The following is a 25,899-nucleotide window of genomic DNA, read 5'->3' on the forward strand; positions in this document are numbered from 1 at the left end:
ACAGTTCTGATTCATGAAATCAACTATTTATGAAACACGTACAATCGTAGTGGCGAAATGTAATTTATTTTTACGGCAGGTACATAACATACGTGTTACAAAGACACAAATGAAAAATGCAGCAATTAATAACTTCTATTGTAATATAATATTTTACAAAAATTGAATATTATGACTCATAGAAACAACAAATTCGCGTGGCAGTCAATCTGCGTTACCGTGTTAAAGAATTAAAATTACACGCAGCCGATCGATTTCATCGGAAGTGTTTTCCTCTTTAACGTCGGTTATCACAGTTTCGATTGTTCATGCGTTAGAAGTGTTGTTTCGATATAAAATAAAATCTCCGGTGACACCACGTGAATACCACCTGTCGCTCCGTGTATATACGCGTTTGCTCGCTCCTGGCGATACGCAACGAGGATATGTTGTCACTTCCTGCCGACGACGCGACGTCACGCCCTCGCAAACTACCGGTTTTATTTTAGCGACACTGGGTATTTGTCACACTGTGGCGGCGCACGTAACCGCTCCGTGGTACAAAGTGCTTGCTAATATGGACACTATGACCGCTTGATGCGTTCATTCAGAAAATGCATCGTTTAAATTAGAGATCAGCTCTTTCTGCGTTGCGAACGTTATCGAAATTTATATATGAATTTCGATAAGTTGTTTAGTCACTTTCAAGTCGTACGACGAAAAATTATGTATCATATATTACAAATTCATTTATCGAACTAATATTTTCTGTACCTTAACAAAATGATATGCAAGTGGTTTCATCTATATTTTGTAATAATACTGTGTTTATACAATTCTCACACATTATTCTCGAAAGAGACGCATCGCAGGTTATTTAAATATTGTGTAATAAAGGAGGGTTGCTGCTCGACAAATATTGAGAGACACTGGTCTATGACATCCCCCTACTCCATTACGCACACTTTGATCATAACTTTTCGCTCGATTCCTTGTGCTCTTTCACAGGCAGAGAAAAAATACGTTTCGGCCGCTCGTTTCCTCTGTCGCAGGAGCGTTTCATTGGACGTGGACGGCTCTTAACACCCGTAAATACAGGGCCGTAAATACACGTCAGGACGTATATTAAACTCGTGTCATGTGCTTCTTCGGCTATGTCGTTTTACGCGGTCGTCGTCAAAAAGTCTGAGAAATGTCGCTTATTTTTGCAATCAACTTCTCAGTGAAGTTACGACGGCGACAAAGAAATTACGACGATCGAGACACGAAGCGGATACGAAAGATTTCAAAGAAGCTTTAACGACGCGTTTGTGGATGATATGTAGAAGGATACGTTAATCTCATTTGCATGATCTCAGTGTCTAATAGTTGATTTTTAAACAGATAGAAGCTGTCCGTGATTTCTGGAACGATATTTGTTAGAATCTGATACGTGTATTAGATTAGATTGTACCAGCGATATGTAATTTCAATGTCTTTGCTACATCTTTGAATATCATACGAATGATGGTTTTCTACAATGTTTTTTAACGAGGAAATTTTTCTGAATTTTTTGAAATTATAATTTCGATACCACATTTGTCTGATTTACAAGTTTCTTGAAATTACGTTTCTTCTTCTATTTATTAGGAATTAGCTTTCTTTTTATATGTTGAAAATAATTACTTAGATTATCAATATCGATATTTTTTTAAATAGAGAAAATTCCACGAAACAAGCGCATAATTTTTGTCATGGCAATTTGCCTGAGCAACGTTCAGCGAGAAACCATCCGAGCTGTCCAAAGTTCTAGTTGGGGCGACTGGACCAACGACCACATGGGTCTTCTGACGAACTACAAAGAACTTTGGACGACCGAGTGATCGTTCGCGCCACTTTATCGCGGTTTCTTGGAGAATCATCCCGGAAATAGTGTTCTCGACAACCATACCTCAAAATCCGGGAAGCGGACGATAGGGAAATCAACGTGTGTCCGCGCTACGAAACGAGAGAGATTTTGCTCGCGTTTCGTTTTGAAAATCGGGCGTGAAAGGCGCCTCTTAAATTTAGATCAGCCTCCCACGAGGAACGAATGCGCGAACGAGCTCTTAAAGCGGACTACGTTACTATTAATAAAGCAATTATAAGGGCTACGACCGGCGCCGTTTCTTCGACGCTCATGAACCTGTTACTTTCGATCTGACGTCTCCATTAAAGCTTTTAGTCTGCTAATGGAGATGGCTAGTTTAGCGATCCCCTTTTATTCGCTGGTGCTTTACGAATTGGATGGAAACGTAGTTTTAGATCATGGGACAGCAGGGTAGTTACGGTTTTGGATATTAAAATGAGCGTAAATTAAGTGAAATGAATTGTCGGGGTTGCTGTGATGATATGGCCATAAAGAAAGACATATTTGGTTAATCTCTTAAAGTGTCGTCTCTCCGAAGTTTAAAATTAACAGGAAGATATCAGATACGAAGATATCATTAACACGAAGATTCTTCTGTTCGATATCTAATTCCAATTAATTTTACAGCGTGAATTGTATTTTGATTTAAGTCTATGATTTGGCTATAATTAGATGACAATATAATTTGACTTTTGTTACAGCTTTATAACTGGTTCTATGATTTATTTATTTAGAATTATTGAAATCGTTTCATGATTACGTAGTGTAACATAATATAGATTCTGTTTTTATTCCAATGTTGGCTTTCAGCTTATGTTAAAGAAGTTTATATAATTTGAAAATTGTTCAACTACAGAGTATATAGGGACCTCCTTATATAAATATAACATTTCTCTCTGCTGTTACTTATTTCTTTCATCGGTATTTACTGCACTTATTGAACTTTCCAACCGTAAATAATTGCCACTCAATTAGACGTCGTAACTCAGAGAAAGTAGCCGTAAATTGCGTAACCGATAGTCCAGGATAAATAGCATAGAAATTATTTGATACACGATCGTTCTTGCATTACGTATCTGATTTCTCGAAATATTTGAATTTTGCGAAATAACTTGATCAGTGTTCTATTTAGTTGTTTGAAATAATGAAGTATCAGCTTCAACTCGTCTAGACATCTGCACGCGTCGTTTAACTCATGCGAAATCTATTTGTCCATTACCCTCTTAGTTGTGCCAAATGATGAGTAATCATAAGGCTAGGCTCAGTTGTATTTGAAATATTACGTTTTAGTTTGCCGTCTATTATTTTCGATAATCCCTTTATATACAATATTATAAATATTATATTGCATTCTGTGGCTTTCTCCTTGATTTATTGTATTTCGCAATGGAATATTGCTAGTATCTATTTGTACAAATTAGCATTCAACCATTCTACTTATAAGTTTCTTCAAAATATTAATTTTATTCTTTAGCAATTTTCACTGTTCATTCCTCAGAAAAATATTACTAATTTTTAATGAAGTCTACAAATCAACGTTCAACTATGCTAAGATTCGACATAAACTTCTTCAAAGTATTTAATATTTCGTACCTTCAGCAGCTTTTTGTTTCGAAATTCATAAATAATCACTGATGACATAAAATAACATCTAATCGTAAATATAATTTAAATTTAATTTTTGAAATTTGAATATATATATAAGTAATAAACAATTATAATACCCTTTTCATTTACGTTAATTCATTTCGTTCGCGTATATTTTCCTTTTACGTTTCACCCTGTCTCGCAATTTATTCTTTGCCAACATATCAACTCCGTACCAGTACCAATATCAGTTACATTGATCATCCAGCCAATCCCAGTAATACTACACTAACAAAACGCGGCCATATTACCTCGACATAACAAAACTGCCAACTGTGTACGAGTATCGATTCCTCATCCATCTTGAAGTAAAGCAGAAAAGAGGAGAAAAAGGGGGAACGGACACAACAGAAGGAAAAGCAACGAAGAAAAGGGACCGATGAAACTCTCATCCGTTCCCATGGTGCGTTTCGCTTTCACTTTCATGAGTTCTCGCGATGCGAATTCGACTGTTGAATAAAAAGCTCCTTGCCTTCGAGTCGTGTGTTCCCTTCTCCCCTGCGTTTCTCTGGCCTTCGGGCGCGACTTGACGGAAATACCATACAAGCCGCGCCGTCTAAAACCACCGATGGCCGTTAGATACTGACTGACGAGGTACACGAGCAATAAAATCCAGGAGAAGATGGAACAAATGACACTCAGCCGCGGAAAAGAGCATCGATTTCGCCGGTCGCGACGCGTTCGTCCAGATTGGATTTCGATTTTCTCTTGGCTACGATACCCAGACACTCTACTCGATGACCTATATTTCTATCACTCGACGGGATACCCTGTCAATTGACAGGAAATCGAACGATCTGACGCGGAGCTGCCGCCATTTTGCGAGCTCTGTAATTGATTCGACGTCGCGACGCGACGCTGAATGGAAACACGTGTCACGTGGACGGGGTAATTTCTGGCTTTGGTACGCGATAAATATGCTGAGATTGATGATCGTCTAGGTTTCTGGCTTTTGGAGAAATTCCATGAAATGTTAGTAGCTTTCTCTTCAAATCGAACAAGGGAAATTATATAAGGAGCATAAATATCGCAAAGGTCAACGTATATTTTATAAAGAGACCATTTTTATTGAGATACGGTACATATAAAGTGGTGTAATAACGCAAAATGATTGTACAGCAGAATAATTCCACCATTAAAACACTTAAATACGAAGTACTAAATTATTTAGTAGTGCAACGGTATCAAATTAATTGCACAATATTATCTTAAATAACATGCGATTAAATTCGAAATGATCTCATAAATTTGGTCCAGAGTGCGTAAGGAAATTTATTTTCAGTACGGTTAAGTAACTTTCACTTTTACCGCGGCAGACGTTCATGAATTCTACCGTATCGGGTAAAATTCTTCGAAAAGCGAATGCTATCGACGAGTTCTTTGGCGTTAAAAATCGTACGCTTGATCTACGGATGTTTCATAGCACGACGATAATTCGTCACGTTGAAACAGAAACAGCGAGTTTAATTCTCGTCGTACGATTATCATATCGGCAAGGTGGAGGATTACGCCCGGTAGCGAAACGTCTTTCTCGCGATCGAACGTCCATTATATAATCGCTGACGGTGATTAGAATTGGATTTCGAGACGCGCTTGTCTGTTGCAAGTTTTCGAACTAACAGGAATTTCGAGTTACAATCCCCCCCCCCCCATGTTCGTATATTTGTAGTTAAAAGTTATTCTAATTCGAATAATGTTAATTTCGTAAACACGAAAGATATTTTCAATTAATTGTTGTATATTAGATTTATTATAGAACGTGAAATGTATTAAAAATTTAGTTTTTTTTTAAATAATTTCTTTTCTTGATTAATTGGTTAAGATTTTATGTTCTTAGTTTCATTGCACGATGTTTAAATTCTTCGTTTGACAAACGTGATTCGTCTTTAGCAGTAACTCTTCGAAATGAGCTGTTTTAAGACAATCTTTGAAAACTGTACAAATGTATGCACAAGATGTTCCTGTAATCAAGCTACAATTTAAGAAAGGATGATTCTACTTGAGAATCATATAATTTTCCTATGGACGCGTTTCCCACTCCAGAAAATCGAGTTTAAATAAAATCTTCTAAAACTTCCTCATTCGTTCAAACCATTTTATCCCTATTCTCTTTCTAACCATTCACTAACCGACGTCGTTTTTTCGCTCTTTTAAATTACGGCTGAAACAGCCGAGACTGTACTTGACCTACAGCAAGGACCACGATACGAGATAACCGCAATAATTCGTCGCCGCGATTTTGATAACTCAATTTACATCGAGATTGGAATAAAGGTGCAGCTCGAATGGAATCGTTGAAAACGAACCACTGGTTAATTTCACTACGTTCCAACAGGTTGGGTGGAGCATAACTAACATAGTCGTTCTTGCGGCGATCGTGGTAATTGCGCCATTTTATCGGCTGTCGCCCTCGATGCTGTAAACGGGGTTGGGCATTTAACTACCTTCTATACGTAGAGAAAATAACCGTGTCTGGAATGCAGACCTTTATTTCGCCTATTCCCAATGTAGATAGACGTTCTACTTCCGTTCATATTTAAGCGGCCTACAGAACGACGAGGTTTCGGTACGTTGGGCTCGTCTTAGGAAAAGGTCAATCCGCACGTAGTTTCGACCCATGTGCAATTTGTTTCGACCCGTGTAGCAGACTATTACCGAATAGCTCCACTTTATTTCAGACCAAGTGTGTTAGACCGCTGTGAAATCTATTTTATTGCCTCTGTTCTCGTTGAATCCGAATCGTTGTTGATCGTTGTGAGCATGTGGAATTTGTAATAGGATTTTGTGCGAGTCGAATCGAGGAGTAAAGTGTTTCGTGTCTGTCGAGAATTATTGGCAGTATGTTTTGTATTTGATACTGTCGCAATACAGGTGGCGAAATAATTGTTTCTCTGCGTATCGTATATAAATCTTCATCATTTGTAGATTGAATTTTACATACTTTTTGTATTCATTATATTTCGTGTTACAACTTTAATCGGTATTACGCAAATGGACGATAGATTTAATGAAAGCGAAGAAACAGGATTGTTGAAGATGTCAAATGGGGATCATGAATAGTATATTTCATTTTCTATAATATATAAAAATATATTTTACTCGAAAATAGATCATAGACTCTTCGATATGAGTCTAAACTTTCATAGCGTTCGACACTGAACTGTAGAAGCGTATAGAATTAAAAATTCGACCATGTTGAAGTGGTCATCACTTCTTAAGAAAACTCTACATCTGGTCCTTTTACTTTTCTCAAGCTCTGAATCCATCGACAGCGTATAGACAAAAGACTGAGGCAAGAACCCACCATAAACATAAACTTTTTGTTTATTGGCCTTTTGAGTATTATTGATTTATGGATAGTTCTTGGAACAATTCTTAAAACTATTAAGGGTATGTAATAAGGATGCGTAGATATCTGGATGCAATCTTGTCCTCGGTGCATGACCTGGTCTCTGTGACATTGGCTTCGGGGAGTTCAGTTATAGGATAACACTGCTAGCGTGCGGATCTTGACCAGCTCAAACTGTATTCATACTTGTAACTTCACTTTTCTACTAAATATATATTTTTCTACCTTACAATTTATCCACGCGTTTCTCTCTTTATACATCCGAATAATCTCAACAGATCGATTTCCATTTTCTTATCTTTGTGTTATCATTCAAGCTAAGTCAAAGTATAACGTACAAGTGTACGGGTTTATTACATTCTTCGTGAGCGAAAATATCACGTATACAGTTACGGTTTTTCTTCCTTGCAATCCAGCGTAGAAAGGGTTATGAGAAGCCTAAGAAATTCTTCACGACACCAACGCTTCATTTCACTGATCCTGTACTTTCGATTTGAAGAACCCTCGGTGCGGCTTCTTTCTTAACCCTTTCGGGTTGGATGGTGTTTGTGAAAAAAAAGACGCCAACCGATAATCAAACGTATCACGGCAATCTTTTCACTTCCTTTCTGCCTTATATTTCTATTCGTTGCCGCGATAAAAATTTGCTTAGTATTTTTCTTCTTGTTTTAATACGATATATCATGATGTTATTAGATGAAAGTGAATCTTGCGTTGATCTCGCTGACTAAGATTTATCGTATTGAGTTAGTGGATAGCTTTCTGCAGACGACCACAATCAGTACTTGGAATTATATGAATTTTTATTTTGACAATTAATAACTAATTAATTAATATGCAGATAAAGAAGAAAATATAATTTCTATAAATTTCTTTTGTATTAAAGTTTGTTTACGTTAATTTTGCACTAGCGAAATTATGATAAATTGTTACCTCTTAATTATTAAAGCTGGAAATGAGGAATTTTTTAAATGTTAATGGAGTTAAACGAAATCTGAGAGAATCAATTTTTTGTTGGCGGTAACGTAAGAACACATGTGTCAATAGTTGTGGACTTGTAAAAAAAATCGCAACAAGTGGGTTCCGAAGTTCTTCTTTGTCTGCCTTATTCACGAGAGTACTCTCCCGCAGATTACCATGCACATATTTAGAAATCTTTCCAGGAAAGCGTAGGAAACGTAAGAATACTAAAATAGAAATGTTAAATATAATCCTTTGAATTGAGAAATCCTTCGACTCAAGTCAGTGCTTCTCTCAACTCAACCTCTTCATTACAAAAATATAATTTTTCATTTTTTACTAGTTGCAAATGTTCTATTTATTATTTTCACATTTAAAAACAATTCAAATTTTTATTTTAATTCCTTTTACAGTAAAAAAAAAAAAAAAAAAAGAAAAGAAGAAAAGATACACGAACTGTTCAATATTTATATGCTAACTGATCCTTCAATGTTGAAATTTCTATATGCAGAGAGTTGAAGTTAATTTCCATTCCCCAATAATTTCAATAGCATGCTTCAGTTACTTCAAAGACCGCTTCTTTAATCTCATCCCATGCATAGCACAAAATATTTACCCCTTTCAATGGTGTATTATCGTTCACGAATATTATCGTTTTGGAATTCGAGGCAGCCTAATCGAGTTTAGTAACGATGAGACGACCCCAACGGTATTCAGCATACTCAAACAGTGGTTCTCAATCCTCTCCTAATAATTATCCACTTTTAACCCCTCTATTCTCCTACATTACATGCAAAATTTACAATTTTTAATTCTTTAAACATTACCATGCATTCCCTATAATAAGTGCGGAGAATGAAGCATATGATTCTTTCACTTCTATACGTTTTTACTACTAAGGTAGCCAAAATTAAGATTTTCTAAAAATCCATTTATTTGGGATTATGTTGAATTACGTGAAATTCTATATTTTTACAACTACTTTGTATTCGATCAATTGAATTATTATAAAATTTGTTTTTATTTTGTAAAGATCACGGTTCTTCAAGAATCCTCGTAATTAAAAATTCGAACGTAGCTAGTATTAAAAGACTGAAACTAAAGCTTTTGATGCGATCTCTCCAATTCATCGTTTTATGTTGTGACCCTTTTCCCAGAAAGCTCCATATTTCGTAATTTTTCATCGAAATGTCACTAATTCACAATTGGGGATTCGAATGATTCTTTGCAAAATGTTGAGAGAAAATGTTGCTTTCTTCGTAATAATTTCGTCTCTACTTCTTTGGTGCAAGTCTTTTACGCTTTAGTCGTCGACAATGCTAGCATTAAAACAAAATCAGCTCGAGCAGAGGAGCATAATTCCAAGGCTGGTACCGAGGTGAGTTCTGCCACGAATACACGCGCACGAATTTATGCTGGCCTTTCTGTAACGCCTCTTTGATCAAGGAATCAGCGTGGCTAGGCAGCTTCGTAGCGAGCTGCCGTCGAAAATAGAGAACCTGGCCAACGTGCATCGCCGGGAACGCGGCCAGGCATTCCCATGGTAGGTCCCCGGGTGCGTGCTTCTCATTCTGTCTCGCCTGGACGCCATTAAGATCACCCATCTCTCCCTAGTCCGTTTTATTTCACAGAGATTCCTATCGACTCGAATAGAAAACCACCTGTTTTCGTTTTTGCGTGAGCTTTCTCGTTTCCCGATGATGATTCACTAAACAGCTCGTCTATGAAAGTTAGAGTCCCCTGTCGTGGCTTTTGCTCAAACGAATGAAATCATTTTTCAACTTGTCAACAGGATCATATACAGATCATATACGAGTAAAAGTAATATTTAATAAAAGCAAATTGATAGGTCGAGCTTAGTTCTTCTAATTTATTTGTAACCGTCATGAAATGTTAGTAAAAAATAAAACAGAAGATTTGTAAATGAAGAAACAGTTACATTCGAGTGGCGAGTTAACTTGTCCTCCCTAATTAACAGATTAAAGTTTGCAATATTAGCAATCTTCGTAAAATCTTATGCCAAACACGTATTAATACGAAAAGCAAAAATGTTGGAAGGTTAAATTTAGTTTTAAACAAGCGACTTTCTTAGACATACGTGTCGGTATAAGAAATTAATATATAGTAGTTATTAATAAAGTTCAATACAAAAGTATCGTGATTGTGTCCCATAATTAAGCTATCGATAATTATTTGCGGTTCAGTTCTCCTTTTTCGTCGGCGTTACGCTTTGGTCGCTGCTTAAATTGATTCAATAGGGGCGAGAAGAAAAGGGGATCGTTGAGCTAATGTAGTTTCCATTCTCTTTGCCTAAAGCGTCTCGTTGATTGGATCGAGCTCGCTGGGAAAAAGTGTGTGAGCTTATTTAATCTTTGGGTAATCGAGCGGGTCTCGGTTAAATACGAGTGTTTGCGCGTGAAGGATGGGAAATTCTGGCAGAAGTAATGGAATTAAAGACTTGATCGGAGAGGCGCGATGCTTTTTTCTTGGAATGGGTGTTTGGTTTTTAATCAGCGTTTTGTGTAATTTGTGCCCATAAACTTGTACGATTACTAACATTTTTTCCTCCTTTTTTTAGATTCTTTACAATATATTCTAAATAGAACGTAATTTGTTTAGAATAAATTTAGTTTATTATCGTCAACATTTTCATTGAAAACTTGTTCAGTATGAAATTTGAAACGAGAACCGGGCAGTCCAAACGAATACACTCCTGGTTATTTGATAATTATATGTTACGAATTGAAGAATTTATTTGTAACGTTACAACAAGATAAAATTCTGGGCACATGTGAGTCATGTGAGGTACTCCTGTTTCAATTACCATACAAAATTTGTAGTGATTAAGTTTTTATTGAAGAATATTCTTGTTTGTCAAACTTGCCTATAATTCATCCTATAAACGCGACTCTTATTTGTCATACATGATTCATATACCATATTACGAGTCACGTAAATACATTATTACAAGACAAAGTTTAAATAACACTTCATTATCCACTTATTGCCCATTAAATTTGGGTACACCTGAAATCGATTTGACGTTCATACACATACAAACATCTTCAATGTTCATTCGTAAATTATTTCAACGATTTCGTTGCGGCAAAGAATACAGAAAGTAAACATCGTACCAGACAATAATTCCGTTCGATTTGGAATCTCACGCGATGTACCGACAAATAAGTGCTCGAAGACACGTCGATCGGTTGCTACGTTTAGCATTTATCGGTCGGATATTTTGATAATAAGTGAAGACGATCGAATTTGCTGCACGAAACGCAAGCCGAAAGCGTGTCATTAGCGTACAAATTTAGTCGGTACGCGACCTCTCATGAGTGTTTACCAACGGGGCCGGAGGCGCTCTCGATGGCTTGGCAATTTTTCTGAATACGTTTGTATCTCTTTCATTCTACCACGCTTCTTTCGGCCGTCGGTTTTTTGACGAGCTGAGAATCGACCGGTGTTCTCACGAATAGCGCACGCCAACGCCCTGGGCATGCCCTGGTTTTCCACGAAAATCATTTCTGCAAATTACACGCCGCCGCAGCGCAACACGTCTCTTCTCTATAGAAAAGTTCGGATATTCGGTTTGTGGTATGAAACGTTTCGTCCGCGCCGTTTTTGTTTAGAATTCCAGCGTTTTCTTGGCTTTCATGTGTATCGCTGCGTGTGATTATTGTTCTTCGGCGTAGAGTGTCGAGAATTAAAAAATTACATTTAAATGTTTAAGGACGCTTAACAATCAACGAGTCATTTAATGCTCTCTATTTCAAAATATCGGTTTACAAAGATATCTAGTAAGCTCTTCTGGTTCTAAATACCCAATCTCCTAATTACACATAGCCACGCATTAATACGCACCATTCATCACATCTATCTTGTCCAAGGTTCTCAAAACGATCTTTAACCGGCCGTCCGGAACATCAAAGAAACTAACAAGAGGGAAAAAAGGATCTGCGGTCTAACTGTTTTGTTCGTATGACGTACAGACGGTACTGGCTAGACGAAGCGTGTCGCTTGGTTTATTTTGTCTGACGTTTAGATTAGTTGTATTAATAAACCATTAGTAATTGAGATTACCAAACACAGTAAAATAGAAAAGACTGATAAAACAGATAAGATTTTTACATATCGTACATCATTTAAGAAAAGGAAATATTATAAATTAAAGACTATGGATTTTTATATATTTGTGAAAAATTTGAAGATGTAAAAATACTCGGTTGTTTATAATATTTGGGACGTAAAACAATTTTTTATCCAAGTTTCTTCTTTTGAAATTATATAGAGAAATTTCGTATAAATATCCACCGTCTAATTATTAATATACGAGAAGAATTTTTTATTATCATGCAGCGTAGAGACCATTCAACTGAAAGTCTTCACTTTTAATGCTTGCATTTACCATTTCAACTGGTCGATTACTCACATCCTATGCGTAATGCGGTCGTCTGGGATCGGTTTTTTCTTCTGTCATTTCAGCCGATTTTTTGTCCAAACTCAGCTGTTCGATAGTATGGGCCCGACGTTTAACTGTGCAAAAATCCTAATGTCAAGGTTGAATCGTTATCGTGGTCGGACATCGAGCGCGTGATTTCTGCGAAACGCGGACCTGTCTCGCCGTCGAAAGACGAATCGTACGTTCACACCCACGCGTACACGTGAAGCACGTGCATGTTTACCAAATCGAGCTTGTCGGAGCCATTGACTTTTTCACCTTCAGACGGAATCATCGAAAGCAAGAGAAGGTCGGTACGATTGCAGAAGAATCAGCGCCGATGCAATAAATCTTCTTGTATCTCGAATCTGCAACTAATAATGCAACTTTGAGGAAAAAATGACCGTGACCAATGATTTAGTGGGCCTTTTCGCGGAGAAAGGAAAAACTGTTTCGTTAACGCGATTTTGATACCACTTTGAAGTTAAGCTGATCAGCTAAATTCCCTCTTAATTTTAATACCAGAATAATTATTTATTATATAATTTTTGAAGAATCAAATATTATAGTGGTGGAGTTAAAGTGATAAACGATGTAAATGCCAAAGGAAATGAAAAAAGAATGAAAGAACGATTCTGGCGAGAAGATCCTAAGTGCTAGAATAATTTATTTTAGCTTTCGGGGTTGCTGTAAGATAAAACTACGATCATAAACTAGACGATGGTTGAAAAAAGAAAAGGATTGAAAAAAATGAGGGTAGTAAAAGTCACTAAATTTAACTAGTCTATATATTTTCTACTACCTGTTCTTCCTCTAAATCTGTAAAGCTGATAAACGTTGAAAGTCCATAGCGTTAGTCTAGCTACGGCTAATGTGAGTGGCTGATGTAAATGATATCTTGGATTCTAAAGCATTATGGCACACAAATTAGCTTCTTTCTTCTTCAAATCTTAGAAATTCTTTTCGTGCCCGCAATTTGTGTCGTTGATTATTATATATATATAATATTTCATTGTCACAAATTTTATAGCTTAGTCATTGGTAGTTTTAATTTTAGTAGATAAATATCCCCAACTGAAATACACTCCTTAGAGCTTGAATTTTCTGTTTCGCCAAAAAATTTTGCAGAAGTTCTACTTTTCTACTGGCACGCTATAGTTCTACATTCTGAGACGAGGCTAACGTTAGAACGAGGCATAGGCGAGCAGAATCGAAGAACAGGGTCGTGAAAATTTGCACGCACTCACATTCCTCCTCGTCTTCTTCTTCTGTTTCTTCTGGAAGAACCTTGGCCCGATTTGGCTGACAACTAGACGAGCACACGAGGCTTTCTAGTTTCAGCTCTCTGTTCCTTCGCTTTCAGTCAGCCACGGTGGTGAAACCGGAGGAATCAGTCGTCTCTTTGCATTACGTAAACCGCGTTCCTTCGTGCTCTCGAACCGAAGACGATCGAGAATTAAACACGCCGTTGTTATCGCTGCAATCCTAAAATTCAACGATTCCTTCTCGTTCCATTCATCACGCGCTACTTTACTTGCTAGTTAGTAGCTGGTTTCCGTTGCCTAACAGAGACCGTTCAGAAACTATTTCTGGACGAGATACGGCTACCTTCGCGTAGACAGCAGCTATAATTGAATAGTGAGCAACGTGGTCCGGTGGCAGGTTTTATTTGAACGTTTAGCGCCGGAACACGGTAGACAATTTTATGAATTTAAAATAATAACAATAATAAAGAACGAATAAAATGTTGGAAATATCTAAGTTTGGAGGTCTTATTTAAATAAACAACACTATTATATATTCACTTATACGCTTGACATAAGCTGGCTCATGAATGTATTTGAATATTTATTATTTTTAAAAAAAAATTTTATTACTATAGAAAATGTTATGCTCGATCCACTCGTATGTCAATATTGTATATGTTATATAAAATATCTTGAAACTTTATTAAAGCTATAATGAGACACGACTGTCGTAATTAGGTTGCTATAAAAAACATTATTTGAATATCTAATCGTTAAACACTGATGAAATATTAAGATATTTGCGTGTTCCCATTGTATCAGTTACTAAAAATTGTAAATATGTGGGAAAATTAAAATGATATATATATATGAAAATCCGCGAAAATGTAGCGCGATAAATTTGTCTGTTCGGATTGTTTAATTTTGTCCACTGTACGATATAGTATTTCGATCGTGGCGTTTCCTATTCGAATTATTTTAAGGACGAGGTACTAAGAACCGTGTTATAGGGTCACGGTGTAGTAAACCGTGTGGATGGTTCGCGGTTTCGTTTCCTCAATTGCGGTATTGGAAGGTGTCGATAGAATGGCCGAGATGTGAGAATTTTTTTTGTCGAATGTCTGTTATTGTGATCATTTAGTTTAGTTTAGACGGATGTATCTTTTTTATATTTTGTATAAGTTTAATTATTTAAAGCGGAATCATAGGTTGTATTCAAAGTCTGTACTAATTTATACCATTTATATTAATTTATGTAATCTTACGTTAGAAAGTGTATCTTGAAGGTTAGAAAAGGATATTAATTCGATTAATACATAGCGTACGAAATTTTTCATGCATTTACATGTTTACGTAACAATCAAGGTTGGTGGAAATTGAATATTCATTTAGAGGTAGAAAATGAAATACTCTACATACTTAATTCGTTGGAAAAGAGTGAACGGACAATTTCGAAATATCATGTACATAATTGAAAGATTAAATAAACATTTTTTGAAATTAAGATATGTTTCCGAATATATGTGTGAGAATACATATTGGAAGTAGATACCTGGAAATGACTTTTTTAAATAATGTACCTTAGCGTAGAAAGTTTTAGACTATTTGCTTTTTACTTTTAATCCAAATCCATCCAAAATATGTATGTTAAAAAATTGGCTAATTAACTTGAACAATTCTTCCAGCTTTAAAAGTACTAATAGATATTTGTCGATTTCCATAAGTAGAAAAGTCTGCACGTTATTCACAGTTAGACAGAATTCGATGCAAGATCGCACAATCGGCTTTCACTTACTTCGATAAAGCAAGATTAAGCCATCATCCACTAAGGGGCAATTTACCAATCCCCGCAGTCAGCAGGATCGGAAGGAGAATCAAATCCATCAAGCTGACCGTTATTAACGCACATCAGTGTCAAATTTTTTGGGCAGCTACAAATTTTCATGAAAGCGTAACCTTCTACCCCTCGCACACGCTCTTTTTCTTTTTTTTAATCCTCGCGTGTAGGTTGGTCGGTAAGCTTACACAGTTGTAACAACTGTTATGTTATTTCTACCGTTAATACATTCATATTTACACTTACGACCTCTAAAATTATCAAAACTATTTATTTAAAATTCCTAACATACAACCGTTACTTATCAAGATAGTAAATTACTACGCAGTAAATTAATTATTAAATTAACGTACAAGTAGCCATTGCCATTTTATATATTACGAACGAATATTTCTCGCGATCATTGCTCGTAGCACAGCATCTTATTATCCTCCTCCTGGTATTTCTTTCACTCTATCCTTTCTCCTTTACACGTAACATGTTCGTTGGTCCTCTTCCATCGTCTCCGTCTCCTGTATTTCTCCTTTTTCCCTTTCTCATCTTTCTCATGGAGCGTGGTGTCACGAAAACAGGCTGGTTCGGTTCCATACGATAAGTGAAACGTGTTCGAGCCACGTCTGGCCCCACGTATACGTGTACCGTGTGGTCATCAAATAGCGACTCGTCCGAGTTGGCGAGAATCTTGCGTCATTGACGCGGCAGCCGCCCATGAATGAAACCGTGGAGGCGCACGTGTGTAGCTCGCGAGCTCCGCCGGCATTTAAATACGATTTAAAGCGAACGCGGCCCGAAACGGGTTGCGGAGGTCGCGTTTTAACCGTGAACGAGCGTGAGAACGATTCGCCGCTGTCCAAGGAGCCGTTTCCCGTGCACGCCTTGTCGACTGCCGCCATTTTAGGACAGAAACCTGCTTTCCCCTTCTGTACCTTTCTACTATTTCTCCTCGTTTAATTTCGAATTTTACAATTTGGGATATTTTTAAGTTCGTTGCAGATTAAAGAGGCGTATTTTCTTATACTTTCGTTTCTTTCTACCTTCTTCTGGTGTTATTAAGTTTGTATTATTTTATATAGAATTTAAAATTTAGAAAAAAATATTTTTGTATATTGTCCGTTTAAAAAATATTTTTCCAATTTTATTACCATATTGTCTTAATGTTTTATATCATTAGCATAATAAATAAAACCGTTAATTTATTCAACCAATTAAGCAAAATCATATCGGTCGTGTAGAATTGCAAATTAGTACGAAATTTGTAAATTACCTGAGAATATATTTAATTAATAATTCATTTAAATCTAATTAATTATTCGTTTAATATTTAACATAAGTCAGAAGAAATTGTTAAAATAAATGTTATCCTCGATTCTGTTTTATTTATTTACCGTATTTGAACTACGTTTAACGTTCCGCCTTGTGTCAGTAAAATGTCGCGTGTGGAAACGCGTTTGTTGTAATTACAATACTATTGCGTATTATGCTATCATCGACGGCTAAAAACCGTTATTACACGCTATTCGATATTGGAATGGCGAGCGGTTTGGCCGAAAGAAATGAAATTGATCTTAGATCTATCATTGCTCTTAGTAGGATATTAATAGCCACCTCGATTTGACATTCACTGTATTTATCTGATTATCGAAGATTGTCGTTTCAACGAAATGTTAATGACCATCGCGCAATGTAGGTGGTCTTTCATTAAAAACGAAATACAAAAAAAAAAAAAAAAAAAAAAGGAAAGGATAAAAGGAAAAGGATGAAAGGATGGATTTTTACGATGAAGAGGGAAGATTTGCCGAATCGACTCCGATTTCACCGTTATTTCGTACGAAATGCTTTTTTCACAAGGTTTCTCAATTAGATACATTTCAATCGAATATTAAAGAAATATTCGAATAGACGTACAGTGTATGAATATTTTTTTCTATGCCTAATGAAAGGCGCAGAGAAAAAATGACTTCCAAAGACGTGTTTACTTTCGACAGGACTGTGCTAATTTTCGGGCCATACACTTTCCACGGTCTCGTGTAACTGTTTCGTGAAAACGTGTCCATCTTGTTATATACCTTCTAACGTTTGTACGAATTCACTTTGCTTGTTTTATCGGAATTTCTAATCGACGCCTTAGCGGTATGCCTTTCGAAACTATATATATATTTAGTAAAGGGGAAATCGGCGACCGGTCGGGTTGATCAAATATTCGACGTGTTTTAAGGTAGACTGAGATAACGTCATAAAATTATTTATAACTGTCCGAGGACGATTCCGTCATATCGATTTATGACTTGCAAATATGTTACTTTTTTAGCCCCCTTTTTTTTATTAACTTTATCTTCGTTCCGATAAAACATTTTTAATTGCCGCCCGAACGATCGTGAAACGTGATGAAACGATCGACTACGCGGTGTGGCATTTAATATTTTAAAGGCTCGCGAAACATCTGTTAATTAGCGAAATCAAGCATTTTTTGAGAAAAAGATCGTTACTGAAAGTAGACGTCAGCTTCTCGCTCAGGTTACGATTGTAAGAAGTTTATACTCGAGATTAAGGTACAAGTAAAGTTAAAAGAATATACTCTCTGACAGACATTTAAATTTTTAAAACCCTGTGTCGTGTAAATATACCTTTTTAAGTATACATAGATAAAAGTTGAGACACGTATATATGTATTTTTTTACAGTTTTTTTTAATAGTTGTTTTTGTTACTAAAAAGCAATTAGTATTTAATATGATAATGAGAAAAGGTATACTAGAGCTATAAATTTTTCATTATTCCTGCTTACTTTCGGATACCAATTTTATATTCTTTTTAATGCAAAAAACGCATAATTTTAGCGGTTGAATATAATTTAGGAAATTATTGATTTATAATCTAGGATGTCTTGTGCAGAGGCTTAATCAAGCAATTATTTTTATAAACTCAGAATATTATACGCAAAAGTAGCTAAAATTTTCCTCTTCCCGAATTCTGAAGGTAATCGTGGAAAATTTTTACGGCAAATATTCCCTTTTATCATTTTAAAAGAATTTTGTAAATTTCTCCATATAAAATATTGAGGAATATTACCGAAAGAATTTTTATTAAACAAATTGAGGTCAAATGTCGATAAAAGTGTTACACGAAGGAAAAAATTTGTTGGTCGTTCCCGAATCATCTAACGATTAATTTCACTGATGCCTCCGCAATGTGTGACGTATTTTAGCTCCGTCAAATATTTTTATGAATGACACCTTTCCTTTTTTTCGTAGCGCTTTTAACGCGATACACGTCGAGAAACGAGTCACGTCGAAACGGTTTATCGCCTTCGATATACCTTACTAGTCGTAGATTTTGCACGAACAGGATTTCGAGGACACACGCCTCATCTAATGCGTTTTCGCAGTTAGCGAGTACATATCAAATAGGAAAGAACGAGAAGGAAGAAGAGAGAAAGAGATAGGATCAATTTGAAAACCTGTCGAAGGCCACGATGTCTATCCTTTCCTTTTTCTAATGACACAAGTTAGCCTTCGAATTAACCCAAGCGCTTCATTGATATCAAATTGCTCCTTAACAAGTCACGGCTTCCTCAATGGAAATGACGCGAATCTAAATTGAATTTCAAAGATATTTTAATTTGGCGTGGAGGTATGTGTGGGTTATAATTTTGCATTTTTTTCACTTTGCATGTCTTATATCTTGAATTTTTATGATTCTGAATTTTTTAAATTTTCAATTACGATTCGGAATTATATTTGCATATTTATCAAAAAAGTACATCTTTTAAAGGAAGAGAATAGTCCTTTGGAAGATCGATAAAAAGAGGAAAACTTAGTTTTACAAAGAGATCACGTGATAAGGCTGTTTGGAAAGTGTGAAACTAAGTAGAAAACGTTTCCAAAGAGACTGAACACCTACGATGCTTCTTCTGGCAGATTCGATTGCCACCGATGCATTCGTGGGTGTAAAATGTGACATTTATAAGAAAGCGTTGGATACGTTGGTGTTTTAAAATGTGATCGTGCTTGCTTGTTAAACTGTCAAGTCGGAAGAGAAAGGTGTTTCATTTTTGTGAAATCAAGGTTTTTATCTTTGTATAGATCTTTTTAGTATCAAACCAATAAATGTAGAAATATATAATACAATGAATGTATTCGGTTTTTAAAAATTATTTTAGAAATATGAATAAACGTATAATGTATATCTTATACGACTTCACTTATTTTTAAATATGCTGAACGTCAAAGAGTTTATGCAAGATATATCTCAAAAAATATATATTTTCGCGAAAATCGGATTGGAAAATTTGTCGCGTACACGCCATTAATATCTGCCTAATTCGTAAACTAAGCACGTTTAAACTTATTTCCTCTAAAACGAGCCTATAAAGGGAGAAATTTTATTCTACATTCTTTTACTACTTCTATTCAGTCGAGAATTATCGAAGTTTACGTACACTAGACGAGTCCTACAATGAGCTACCATTTCATTTTTAGAGCGGCATCGTAAAATACAAAATCATTTAGTCCTCTTTAATATCCTTTCATAAAAAAGTATCCAACTTTTTTATTTGAACAAGTTACTCATCTATAGTCGTACAATCGATCGTTAAAATATTACAAAATAACGATGTTCTTCAGGATGTCGTCTTCCTAGAAGCAAATAACGATCATCAACATCGATCGAATAGGAAATCTTATCGAGGATAAATTAATGAAATACGTTAAGTAGAAAACGTCGGAACAAATAAAAGAAATATACAACTTGGAGATAATTGGAAAGTAGCCGATAAATGTGGCCGTTTCTTAATATAGATGACACGCTGTTGAATTGCGGTCAATTAATTCGAGAACCGTTTCTCCGAAATTGTTGCAGAAAGTCCTCGAGGAACGATTGGACAGCAGGGTCGACGCCATGGTTGAGACCGGTCTGGTGCAGGAACTGCTTGACTTTCATCAGAGATACAACGAGCAACGGATTAAATCCAACACGTAAGTGCACGAGTTATATCAGTAAGTGCTTTATATCACGCGATCCCGGTCTGCCGGTTCAAGGATTTATTCTTCGTTTTTCTCCTGTTTTCGTTGAGTCCCCGATCCATGCTCGCCAGACCGTTCGACGAGTCCGTTCGCTTGAAAATTTTCTCCCCAACCGAAGCCTGCTTCCCTCGTTAAAGCAGCAGATTAATTAAAAGTTTCGAATTTTCAAATGATATTGCTTCTGTTTAAAAATTTAGGTTGTTTGTTTAATGGGCCGTTGAAGGAGTTGCGTGTGGTTTAGCGACGTTCTCAAATTGTTAAACAACTTAGAAAAGTAAAATTACTAAATGTTCCATGCACAAACGAGTTGTGTATTTCATTTTAAAATGTACTATCGTGTCAAGTTTTTAAATAGATAGTTTAATGTTATAATCTGGTAAACACATAAGAAGGTAGCAAATGCTCTTTGAAGCACTAACTTCTTACTAGTTTGCACATTTTTGTACGCTTCATTCTCCGTTAGGAAATTTCCAAAGGTTTTATTCATCAAATACAGATGCCAGAAAGTTCCCAAAGTAATTTAAAAATTCACATAGGATCCATTAATTATTGTTAGTTCCCCACACTTTTCATCCCGAACCCAATCTGCTCGTGCATACACTCCTTAACAACTCATTAACTCTCGTACTCGTCAATTACGCTTCATCAAAGAAAAAACCAAGCAAGAAAAACCATTTTAGACCACCATTTTTCTAAGCGATATCATCTTTGAAACATCTCCACACTGGTTTCCATCGTCCCATCATGATGGAGTCTTCCATCTCAACTCCATCGTAACGGAAAGAATAATATCGTCTGTGAATTAAGAGTAGTCTCGAGATACACGCGTATTTCACGCTGCTCGAAATTCACGAATCACGTGTGCATAGCGAGCACGTGATTCGTACGAGACACGCTAGAGTCTTTGTGAATGAAGTCTGGCGGTGCACGGCTCTCGCCTTACTCGCTTCCGGAAATCGCGAGCGCGTCGACCGGATGCCCGAGAGAAAATAAAGGAAGTAGCCAGTCGTGAGGAAAAGTAAGTACATACCGGCCTTCGTGGCAGTGTACGAGCACCGCGCGCGATAGAACAACGAAAAAAGAAAAAGAAAGAAAGAATTATACTGGCTCGACTGAATGATAATAGCCTTATCTCTTGATATCTGGGAAGTTCCAAGCTGATTCGACGCAGCGATTCTCAAACGCCTTTCGCGGTTCGACGGTTTTTTTCAAAGAGATCCCTGGGATTTTAATTAAGTTTCAAACGTAAGAACAGATTTTTTTACAACACCACATTTTTATTTGAATTAAATTAATATTCGAATAGTATAATATAGAAGATTTCGTTGTCTTGTTCTCGTACGAATATATGCATATCTCATTGTCTACGATGAAGTGTAAAAGTTTTGAATAAGAAAAATTCTTTGCTTTACAATCCAAAAATGATATTTTAAAGAATTTTAAATAATTAAGATTATGTAATTTTATAACAGTGCCTATTTCGTTGTACTGTTTTCTTTCACTGACTTCATTCTATGCAGTTAAGATTATTTTAGATGTCACTTTCGGAATATAAAGCGAGAAATCTATCTGATCAGAAACTTTTGCGCATTACTGTATGTTTGAAAGACGATTCAATATTGCTATTCGAATGGTTTTTGTGATTTACCGAATACCACGGTGAAATTAATCGAAAATAAAAGCGAATGTGTTTCAAAATTCGAAATATATGCTAATATATACTCATAAAAATAAGAAATGACATTTTTTTCTGCATATGGTAACAAAAGGTGAAGGGATGCTACTTAAAAGCTGTTACATGTCGAATAAATAAGGCTGGTATAATGTATTAGCAAAAATTATGAGGTTTAAATGTATTCCTCTTAATTACTTACGACCTTGCGAAAACTGTATTAATTATTCAACAATACGAATTGATATTCGAAAAGCATCCGCAGTATTTGACAAGTGGAATATCGAATTTAAAGTTTGTATTATCTTTTCAGAATACGTTAAGATCTTTATTCGTTTATCGTTAATTTTTATAGCTCTGTTAGCGTGTCCCTCTTTTGCAGATTTCGCTCATTAAAACTAGCATTGAACGATGTTAATTGATACGTTAATTATTCAGAAACTTTTTTGAATGCTTCTAAGATACTATTAAAAAATTAGAGAAACTAAAGTAGCAGACGATGAACAAAAAATGCATTTCTGTTAGTCTTGTTTTTATATCATTTATCACTTGAACTCTATGCGCATTTTTAGCATTCTATATCATTTAAAAAATATAGTAGACTTTCTAGTTGGTATTTAGAATTATATGATGCAAATTTAAGACACGTGATTTATATTTTTATATTTACTCTTCTTTCGTGGAATGATAGTAGCGATAAAATTAATGTAACGGCACGAGTCATCCAGCTTTTCTAGAAAATTTGACAAAATGAATTGGAAATCAAGAATTATGTCTGTAGCATTGTAAATTAAAAGAGGAATCTGGCATTTATAACGCTAAAATTAAAATTAACAATTTTCAATCTCATCTAAGTATTCCAGAAAATCTAGTAGAAATCTTCGACGAATTATAGAGTAAAAAGGAGAATGCTGAAACGAATTTTAATATCGATAGAGTTCAGACAATAATTCTATCGCATTAAGGGATTTCAAATATTCGGCAAAAATTCTTTATTAATATGTTCTCAAATTTAAAAGTTGAGAACATCGAACGCTAAGAAAAGAAAATTCTAGTATTTATAACGTTGAGACGAGTTTTCAATTACATCTAAGAATTCTCAAAATCCAATAGTTATTCACCACGGATGTAGTTCAAAGAGATAATAAGCATTGCAGCAACTAGCCTCTAGGAGGCATAATCGTACTCCTCGACCTCGTATCGGCATTCGTAACGACGAAGGGCGCAAAATGGATAAGCGGTATAGGTGAGGTGAATAAAAACAATAAACCTGGTTTCTCCAACCGTTTATCGGCGATGTACTTTTTCCATAGTGTACTGCTGCTGGCATAATGCTTAAATCGAATCGATACACTAGCTTATCGCGATTCGCATTTTCTCTCTTGCTAACGGTTCTCTGGCCGCGGTCGTTTTGCCTGTGATCCGGCGGAAAGGACAGCCAGAGATTGGAAATGCCTCATACCCGCTGTCGATGCCATTTTTCCACCGTTACTTATCCAGGTGAAATGAATTTCTCGTCGACCGATTGTGTTCGCCGCGGATAGAACATTGCACGGGTTCAGCAACGTAACAGGATCACCTTGAGTCGCTTCTAAATTACGGCCTCGCTGAAAAATTGCCTCGTTGGAATGAAACGTTGCTCACGCTTGCATGATTCCAGGGTAACGTTGTGTACACGTATATTCGAAATTGAATTGAGTATTTGTAATACTAGCTTGTAACATAAGAGACATAAGCTTCTATTTGCGTACGCTAACGCTTATGATCAGATTGCGAAAGTTTATGCATTTTTGGGAAATTTAAAGATACAAAACTGCACACAATACGCCAAAGCATACGAAATATTCAAAGTGTACTACTCATCATAATATTCAGCGAGAGAAAAAAATCGAGAAGAGATACTGGTTAAGAAGGTACAACATAATTTAATACGTTTCACCTGAAAAGTATTTGCGTATGCAGAACTATCCACCTTCTGGTTATCGAGTGACACTGACACAGGGAATGCAAAGAATTCGATAAAATGTCACAAATATCAGCTGTATTTTTAATACTATATGGAGGAAAACAACGTTTCGTTCCTCTAATGTTTATTTAAAGCGTAGTACTATTAGAATTAAAATTGTAAGCATTACATAAGCTGAGCACGAGTTCACGGATTGGGAAGTAGGTATAGTTTTCGTGCTAAATTCAAGTCTGCCAGTATTTTAGGATGGTATTATTTATCTACGAGTTTTTTGGATTCAAGAATACAATTCTAAATAGAAAGACAGCTACGTTATTCTGAAATTTAATATGTGTGCTTGTACTAAGTCAAAGTATAATTCCATTGTTTCTCTATGTAATTGGTAAAACATACTAGTTCAACACCTTGACTTTTGCTACCGATATTCATGAATGTATTCGGTAAATTTTCATTTCCTACAAAATCACTTTAAATATCGATTTCGACTTCTCTTTTTAAATTATATTTCCTTTTAAACATTATCTTTACAAAAGTACTATTTTTTATAACTCTTTAATCATGGAAAAATAAAATCTTTCCAGTAAATATTAAATTTGCTTTAAAAAAAAAAAAAAAAAAAAAAACAGGAAGAAAATCGTATGCCATTTTACATAAAAAATTATGGATATCCCCCTGTTCCCTTTGCTGGTAAATTCATTGTACATGAAACGACGCGTGCCAAACATCGCAAATGATTAAAAAATAAATCTTGACAGCGTCATCACTGGACCTTGCATTCGTGTAAAAGAGGCAAACAGAGGCGACGATAAGCGAAGCGTTTTATGTCTGCTACCTGATTCTCGTGGAATTTGATGACTTGTTGAGAATGTTGTAAATTGAATCCTTGTTGAGACTGTGTACAACGTCAAAACGCGTAACTGTCGTTTATAAACAACGCGAAATTTCATATTCCAACGATGTGACGTCCAAGCGCAGTGCAAATGAGATTCAATGATCTCGCGAGTTCTCGTCCAAAAATTAATATCTTTCGTTCGTATCATTCTGGCGGCACAGTTTTTATAGAACCGAGGAAATTCACCAGTCAATTTGCCGGTGCTAATGGATTTTCCACTTCCTGCCCCAAAGAGGACAATTTCTTACCACCCTTATACACACGCAACTCTTCTTTTTTCTCCATCCTTCCTTCTCATTCGCACTCACCCTCATTTAATCTCTGTCTCTCTCTTTCTCCCTCTATGACACATTAACACAGCTTCTTCCTTTACTCTCACCTCTTTCATTTTCACCCTTTTGCCACCCTTTCATTACCCACTTTTCCACGCACACACCCTTCTTGTTGAATTATCTCCTCCTCTTTCTCTTTCAGCGCCCTCTTTATTACGTACACCATTTCCCCAGCGAACGCTTACCCCTTTCGCGTCCCCTTTTTCCCCATTCTGATCCGTGTTTGCCCGTCGCGTCCCATCAACCGACAAAATCCCTGACTTTCCGGTCGTTCGACGCGACGCTTTAATTCCTTTCGCTGACAATTATCGTTAATTATCGCTGCTCGCTATCGTATACATGCGTGCGGATCGCCTGAGTGAACGGCGCATCGCGCCGCTGCACCAGCAGCTATGCAAATTACGCCGTCAGGCCAATTTGCAGTCGGCTTCGCTACGGCACGTGCAATGCGCGGTACGCAACCTGCAGCCAGTCAGGGGGTTCCGACTGAATTACATTGACGTCTGGAAGGAGTTCATGGGAACGGGACTACCAGAGCAGTCTACGAGAAGGTTAGCGTCTTCTAGGTAGCATGAGCTTTGGTATATGTATATACGTAGATATATGATACAAGGGATGAAAATGATTGTTTTTCGATAGTTGATAAGGGAAAGCTACGTACGTTTGTAGG

General features: G+C 36.2%; 1 protein-coding gene across 3 annotated transcripts in view; it reads left to right on the top strand.

The window, feature by feature from the left end:
* Window positions 1–25,899, top strand: part of LOC126917463 (tRNA dimethylallyltransferase) — a 116,201-nt gene that overhangs the window by 81,773 nt on the left and 8,529 nt on the right. For all 3 annotated transcript variants that reach the window (XM_050724354.1, XM_050724355.1, XM_050724356.1), the window contains exon 5: window positions 20,204–20,319. In XM_050724354.1, coding sequence (XP_050580311.1) covers window positions 20,204–20,319 — 116 coding nt within the window. The remainder of the gene's footprint in view (window positions 1–20,203; window positions 20,320–25,899) is intronic.

This window comes from Bombus affinis, chromosome 6, assembly GCF_024516045.1.
Source record: "Bombus affinis isolate iyBomAffi1 chromosome 6, iyBomAffi1.2, whole genome shotgun sequence".
In the NCBI taxonomy this organism is placed as follows: Eukaryota; Metazoa; Arthropoda; class Insecta; order Hymenoptera; family Apidae; genus Bombus; species Bombus affinis.